This window comes from Helianthus annuus, chromosome 5 (assembly GCF_002127325.2).
Source record: "Helianthus annuus cultivar XRQ/B chromosome 5, HanXRQr2.0-SUNRISE, whole genome shotgun sequence".
NCBI classification, from domain to species: Eukaryota; Viridiplantae; Streptophyta; class Magnoliopsida; order Asterales; family Asteraceae; genus Helianthus; species Helianthus annuus.
This window is the reverse complement of record NC_035437.2, coordinates 176,078,942-176,087,075: the sequence shown is the minus strand read 5'-3', so window position 1 is coordinate 176,087,075 and position 8,134 is coordinate 176,078,942. Positions and strand designations below refer to the sequence as shown.

At 35.2% G+C, this 8,134-nt stretch overlaps 1 protein-coding gene across 1 annotated transcript; it reads left to right on the top strand.

Annotated features, from left to right (window-relative positions):
• Nucleotides 1–3,372: 3,372 nt before the first annotated feature.
• LOC110944222 (protein FAR1-RELATED SEQUENCE 5-like) lies at nt 3,373–7,234 on the top strand. Its single transcript, XM_022185934.1, has 5 exons — nt 3,373–3,571; nt 4,674–5,475; nt 5,553–5,811; nt 5,897–6,466; nt 6,566–7,234. The coding sequence occupies exons 1-5, from the start codon at nt 3,373–3,375 to the stop codon at nt 7,232–7,234; spliced, it is 2,499 nt and encodes an 832-aa protein (XP_022041626.1).
• The last annotated feature ends 900 nt before the right edge of the window (nt 7,235–8,134 follow it).

The window sequence follows — 8,134 nt, the reverse complement described above, 5'->3', positions numbered from 1 at the left end:
AAAATATGCAACAAATTTGTGTGTTTGTCTAGTAAATGTGTTATGACATGTGTGATAAACTATGTCTGTATTTATTTGATTTTAAATAATGATATATTAAGTTTTATATTGTATTATATATATATATATATATATATATATATATATATATATATATATATATATATATATATATATATATAGGGGACCGCTAAAATGAGAACCACCTCCAGTTGTAAGAACTGAGAGAACCACTTTCTAGCCTTTAGATCAAGGAGATCAATGGATGAGATTTAAAGTAACTAAAATTAATATTAAATAGATTTTGTCTTATTATGTCTTTAATATTATAATCCAAAAGGGTAGTATAGTAAAATTACACTATTTTGTCTTTATATATATATTATATTTAATTGTCTTTTTGTCTTATTCATTAATTACTTATATATTAAAAAAACAGAATTTTATGTTAAACAATAATTTAAATTCAGATTTGTATAATAATTTTTTATTAAAAGAATTTTTTTATTAAAATCTTTCTTTAAATTAAGATTTTTTTAACAAACCGTTTTTTTAATGCCGTTTTTTTTAACGCGCCGTTTTTTACGAGCGTTTTTTTACGAACTTTTTTTTACGAAAACGCAAAAAAGTTTTACGTTAACGTTTTTTACGTTTTACGCGCCGGTTTTTTACGTTTTACGCGCCGGTTTTTTACGTTTTACGCGCCGGTTTTTTACGTTTTACGCGCAGGTTTTTTACGTTTTACGTTTTTTTACGTTTTACGCGCCGGTTTTTTACGTTTTACGTAAAACTTTTTACGTTTTACTAAAAAAAATTACGTTTTACGTAAAGCTTTTTACGCTTCACGTTTTTACGTTTTACGTTAAAAAAGTTTACGGTTTGCGTTAAAAAATTTATGGTTTAATTTTTACGTTTTTTACGTTTTACGCGCCGGTTTTTTACGTTTTACGCGCCGGTTTTTTACATTTTACGCGCCGGTTTTTTACGTTTTTACGCGCAGGTTTTTTACGTTTTACGCGCCGGTTTTTTACGTTTTACGTAAAACTTTTTACATTTTACTTAAAAAAAATTACGTTTTACGTAAAGCTTTTTACGCTTCACGTTTTTACGTTTTACGTTAAAAAAGTTTACGGTTTGCGTTAAAAAAATTACGGTTTAATTTTTTACGTTAACGTTTTTTTACGTTTGCCGCGCCGGTTTTTTACGTTAACGTTTTTTTCGTTTTGCACGCCGGTTTTCTACGTTAAAAAATTTACGTTTTACGTAAAACTTTTTACGTTTTACGTTTTACGTAAAACTTTTTACGTTTTACGAAAAAAAATTACATTTTACGTAAAACTTTTTACGTTTTACGTTTTATGTAAAACTTACGAAAAAATTTACGTAACACTTTTTACGCTTCACGTTTTTACGTTTTACGATAAAAAGTTTACGGTTTACGTTAACAAGTTTACGGTTTAACTTTTTTTTTTTACAAAAACGTTTTTAGTGAAAAATCCGAACGCAACAGAAAATCGCACACTCGGGAGGTGTCTCAGATAGTTTGCTATCATCATCGACGCCTCGAAAAAAAAATCTATGAAACAAAAATCAAAAGAATGAGTGGATTCTAGAAAAAAAACGAAGTTTTGGCTCAGATTTTCCGATAATCAGAGGCTGCAAACTGGGGTTGCAGGTTCAAAAACCTACCCTCCACCGTCCTTGCCGCGCCATCGTCATCAAAATATACGTTTTTTTTCATCATCGCCGCCCCAAATCCAAACGGATCAAAACCCACATAGTTCACTGTTTGAAAAAATCTACCAAAAAAGCACCATATTCAAAAAAATTCAAAAGGCACCAGATTCAATAGATTCAAACAATCAAAAGCACCATGAACATGATTCAAACAGATTCAACAGTCAAAAATCAACAAAATCAAACCCAACAAAAACACTAGCCAAACATTCAAAATCACCAGATTCAACAAAATTAAACCCAACAAAATACCAACATACCAAAAAACCATCAGTGTCAACATCATCATTCAAGAAACACATATCAAAGAACACGGGTCAAGAATCACAAAAAAAAATCAAAGTAAACCCAGAAAAATCAAGAACACATACCAAAAAATACCATCGGTATCATCATCATCATTCAAGAACACATAACAAGAACCCCTATCAAAGAACACAGGCCAAAAATCACCAGCCACTAACCCCACTAACCCGTTGTTAGAAACCACAGTCGCCGACCAACCACCACCGTAACCGTAGAACCACAGCCGCCGACCAACCACCGCCCCGTCGAACCGCCACCACCACCACAACATCATAACACAGATACCAAACACGCCCCAACTTATTTCCCCCTTCTCTTTCTTCTTCACTCTTTCTTAGAAAAACCCTAAACACCCACTGATCCTACCACTCCACACTCCATCCATCCCGATTTCCCCTACAAACACATAAAAATGGAGAAGCATATGTTACTAGAGAGGGAAAAACCCTTCAAAGGCATCCCCGCCGCCGGTATCCCACCGCCACCTTCATCTATCTCAGATCTAGGATTAGGCGGTGGTTGGTGGTGAACGGTTGGGTGGCGGTGGTTGTTCTGGAGGTGTGGTGGGGGTTTTGTGACAGTTTGGGTGGTGGTGAACGATGGTTGGTGGTGCCGAGGGGTGGGTTTCAGCGGCGGTGAGTGGTGGTCTGATTGCAGACTAAGAATGGTGAGAGACAAATGAGAGAGGATGGATTTAAATAGAGAGAGAGAAATGAGAGATATGATTTAATAAAGTGGGTTATAAAGGATTCTGACAAAATTAATGGAGGAGAGAGGGTGTGAAATTGACATTTGGGGTAAAAAGACCTAAAAGCCCTTTTAGTTGGCACAATGTTATTGGTTGAAAGTGGTTCTCACGGTTCTTACAACTGGAGGTGGTTCCTATTTTAGCGGCTCCCTATATATATATATATATATATATATATATATATATATATATAGGCTAATTATAATGAGAAAACTCAATCCAGTTGACTAAATCCTGAAAACTCTAACATGTGGCTAGGATTGATCCACGTTTGAATTGTTATTTGAAAGGAGCAAGGGCATGATAGTAATTTTCTATGTTACATTTTTGACATGTAGTGATGGGTTGGTGATGTCTGCACACGCAGACTTTCTCATAGTTTCAAACCTTCCTTCTTGTCATCCTTTTTAATTAATGCTTGTAGTACTTGTTAGACTTTCTTCTTCTCTCACTTCTTACTCTCACAACCTTCCAATATCTCATTGCCCATCTCATCAGCTTTTTCACTTCATTTATTCACACCATAGAGAAGAGTTAAAGAGAGAATCCTTACTCACCATTGAAGAGTATTTGCATTTAACATGGCTGATTCGAACAGCCAACAACATCGAACTGTTGCCGGCGGTACGGAGTTACCCAACCTCAATGATGATCCCGGTTCACCCTTAAATGTTGTCCCACATAATCTTTCACTTCATTTTGCATTTAATGAAGATGAAGATGCTTTGGGTGAGGGTAGAGTTTCACCAGATCCTGAACCTATTTCTTCAGAGATTCCACGTGAGTGATTTTTTTTTCTGTTTCATTAAATGTACAGCTTTAAATGCTTGTGTAGATTTTCGTTCGATTCATTTTGGTTCATTTTTTTTTTCTGTTGTGTAAATTAAGGATTTCTTTGTTTAGATGTTCATTGGATTCTTCTTGCTTATTTTTTTTTTTTTTGTTTTTTTATGTGTAGCCTGACTTCTGAATCAAAATGGACCAAATGATGATGAAGATGGTGTTCAAGATTGTACTTTTACGCAGTTGCTATCCACAGGTCATTGTTTTATGTTCATTGGATTCTTCTTGCTTATTTTTTTTATTATTATTGTTGTTATTATTATTATTATTATTATTATTATTATTATTATTATTATTATTATTATTATTATTATTATTATTATTATTATTATAAACAGATGATGTTTTGGGTAGTTTGGTTGAAAATGTGGTAATTTTTTTCAAGGTAAAAACAAGTGTAACCATTTTTTTTATGAAACAAGCTTTTAGAAAACATGTCGTTACACTTGTATTAAGTTTTTATATTTTTTGGAACGTGAAAGCACTCGAGATTACTTTTTTTATGAAACAAAGGACTTGAACTTGGTACTATGGTTAGGTTATATATGATAGTATGTATTGAAAAGATGACACTATCGCATACCATAATAATAATTTAGTAAGGATACGTTAACAAAGTATGACATATGGTCACTACATCTTACTGACTACCAAATTTGCTCAATCTTTCCATAAAAAAGTTGAGAAAACTTAATCGTTAACAACTAGCCACACTCTTCGTTCATTTGAATAACGTGTGATCTCATGGAGCTCATAAGCTACAGGGTCGCCCAAACATTTCCACCAGTGTTTTTTATATTTTTTGGAACGTGAAAGCACTCGAGATTACTTTTTGTTACATAAAAAAATGCAATAGCATCTACACTTTTTGGCGTCATCAATAAAATGTACTTCCACGTTTTATTTGAATTTTTTGGAAAACGTGTTAATGTTGTATTTTTGGAAACTACAGTATCAGTTTGTTAGGTTTCATGTTACAAGTAAATTTGTTTTTTAACCTATACGTGTTATAATTTATTAAACAATACCTTTTTTCTAGGTGTTCATGCGGAGGAGGAATTTTATGTTCACCACACACCCAATGGGACTAGAATGTGGTGTCCTAATGTTCCTATTGTTTTAAAGCCTGTTGTTGGTTCTGTTTATGAAACGTGGAAGGATGTGTTCAGTATGTACAAGGACTATGCTGTGTATTCTGGGTTTTCTATTCGTAAGGGGCAAACCAAGAGATGGAAGGGGGTTGTCACTCACCAGTACATAAGGTGTACTAAATATTCAAAACCACAGATTAAGCGTAAAACTGATACTTTGGAGCATTCAAGCTTGACTATTAGGCAAAGTAATTTCACAGTGACAGATTGCAAGGCTAGTATACTGGTTAAGTTTTGTGAGGGCAGCTCTACGTGCACAGTGGTAGGGTTCAATGAGCACCATAATCATCCGTTTGTTGAGCGTTTCAATCGTGACCTAAGTAGGATTTCAAGGAAACTACCATTTGCATCCAAACAGTTTATCCATAACATGAGTTTGAACAGAATTGGTCCGATTGTTTCTCACAGAGTTTTAGTGTCCCTGATGGGTGGACATCACAATGTACGTGGCACGCCAACTGATTTTAAGAACTGGAGCCAGTCGGTTAGGCTTTATATTGGCGATCGTGATGCGCAACTTGTTATAGATCGTCTCAAAGAAAGATCTGAGAGCTTACCAGACTTTTACTATGAGTTTGTTGTTGAGAAAGGGCAATTGAGATCGATTTTTTGGGCAGACGAAATTTCCAAGATAAACTACGACGTGTTTGGGGATGTGTTAGCTTTTGATGCGACTTATCACACTAACAAGTAAGGTTTTGGATAGTTGCACTTTTTTTCCCTTTAACATATTATTAACTTTTGTTTTTTTTTTCTTTGTCGCACAGGTACAACATGATTTTTGTTCCTTTCACAGGCGTTGATAATCATAAACAATGTGTGATATTCGGTGCTGGCTTGTTATTCAACGAAACCACTGAGTCTTACAAGTGGTTACTTGAATCATTTCTGAAGGCACACAAGAAGCAACCAAAGTTAGTTCTGACGGACCAGGACCCTTCAATGAAAGCTGCCATTTCAGAGGTTTTCACAGACTCTCGGCACCGCCTTTGCATGTGGCATATTATGAAGAAACTTCCCACCAAGGTTTTATTAATTTATGAATCTATTTTGAGAAGTTTTTTTTTTTGTTTCATTTATTTTAACAGTTTTTGTGTTTTCATATGTATAGATTGCTGGAGACCTGTTACAAAACTCTGAGCTAAGAGCATTGATGCATCGTTTGGTGTGGAGTATTCACATGAAGCCATCTACATTTGAGACGCGTTGGCAACTTTTGATGGAGGAATATGGGTTACAAGATCACGACTGGTTGAATGACATGTACTCAATTAGGGACCAATGGGTACCTGCCTACTTCCGTGACATCCCAATGTGTTGTCTGATGAAGACTACATCAAGATGTGAAAGCTCTAACTCAAGCTTCAAGGTCAACTCTTCTAGCGCTAACACACTAGTTCAGTTCATGCTATGTTACGAAACTAGGATAGACAATCAGCGTTACAGGCAACGTGTTGCAGAGTTTAAAACTTCATCTAGTGTATTCATGGACAGTACTGACCTAGCTATTGAGAAGCATGCTTTTGAGTTGTATACACATGCAATTTCCACAGAAGTAAGAAAAGAGATATACAAGGGGAAGCTGTTTTGTTACATTGTAAACACGGAGGATTGTGATGATGTTTGTGCTTACTATGTGAATCAATTGGACAAACGTAACAATGCAACCAACACATTCACGGTAACTTTGCTGTATCCTTATAGTTGCATTTTTTGTTTTAAGCTATTCATTATGCTTTTTTTCATAGAAGCTTAATTATGTGTTTCGGTGTTTTTGTAGGTTAAACTTGAGTTGAGTAATCAGTCGGTATCCTGTTCATGCAACAACTTCATCCGTATTGGATATCTGTGTAGGCACATTTTTTGTGTTTACCGGGTAAACAATATTGAAAGAATCCCGGCCCAGTTTGTTGTTAAGCGTTGGTCTAGGGACGTGCTTCCTAAAAGTTTATTTTCTATTGAGAGTCGATATGGCGTTGACACTCGTCCACAAGCTGCTGCGAGAAGTCAGATTCTTGAGTTCGTAACTGAATGTGTGGACGCATTAAGAAGTGATGTTGGAGGACTTTCCTCTTTCGCTGAGCAGATAAAGGAACGGAAATGCAAGTTACTAAATGGAGGACCAGTTGATGACGAAGCCAACAATGATAACTATGCTGCTGTTGAAGAATTGCTTGGTGTTTCTTTAGATGGGGACGTAACTCTCAACAATCCAGACGGGATCAGGAACAAAGGACGCAGCAAACGCCGACGATTGTCTAGAGCACCTCAGGATGGAACGAGCAACTCTGTTGTCAAACCTCCCAAAACACCCAGGCTTTGCCGAACCTGTATGAAGTACGTGACTGGGCATGATTCAAGAAATTGCAAGAAAAAGAAGAACAAGAATAAATCGGGTAACGAGGACGAGGACGAGGACTCAAGCTCTGCGAGTCAGGAGTCCACTTGATTTGGTATTTTTATGTTGATGTGTGTGCTGTGCGTGTTTTGAAAACTTTTATGACGCCAGCTTTTTGGTCTCCATTTTAGTGGAGCGCAAGTAAACTTTGATGACCCCTTTTGGACATGCACATGTTTGCATGTGTACATTATCTGAAAATCGATGCACATGCATATGTTTGCATGTTAGGATGTATGTGGGTTTGGTATGTCGTATGGTTTTCAGTTTAATGACTATGGTTTAACTGATCAGTTGCATTATGAAATGATATCCCTAATGTTTTGTGTTAGAAGTAAACGTTGCATTGTTTGTTGAGATTAAGAAATGGGTGGTACTTAGTTGGATTATCCTTGTTAGTATGCTAATGATATTTTCGTTAGTATGTACTTGTTGATGTTTCGTTGAAGCTGATACCTTTTTATGCTATGGATTTTTTAGTTTTTTTTTTTTACTATGTTACATTTTTTTTACCATGAGTATTTTTGTAGATTTTTTGCTGTGTTTGAATCTGAGATTTTTCAATCTTATGGATGTTTTGGTTTTTTTTATACCATGTTACATATTTTGGTCGTTACATCCATTTTACGTATATAATTAGTTAGAAAATGACCCTTTTCGTTACAAAAGCCAGTAACAAAAAAAAAATTCTAAGCACATATAGTAGTTTGTTTGTTTTTTTCTGTTTGTAGTTTTTTTTACAAAACACAAGCCGTAGATACATTTTTACATAATACATACAACAAGATGTATCTTTTTGTTTACTTTTTCCTTTTTACCTGGTGATGCATTTAATTTGTCATTTACTTTCATATCTAATCACCACCATCCTCCCCCAAAGTTTTATTTTTTTCATTAAAAATAAGTTTCAGCATACCCCAATGTGTATATCCCCAAAGCATTGTTACCTAC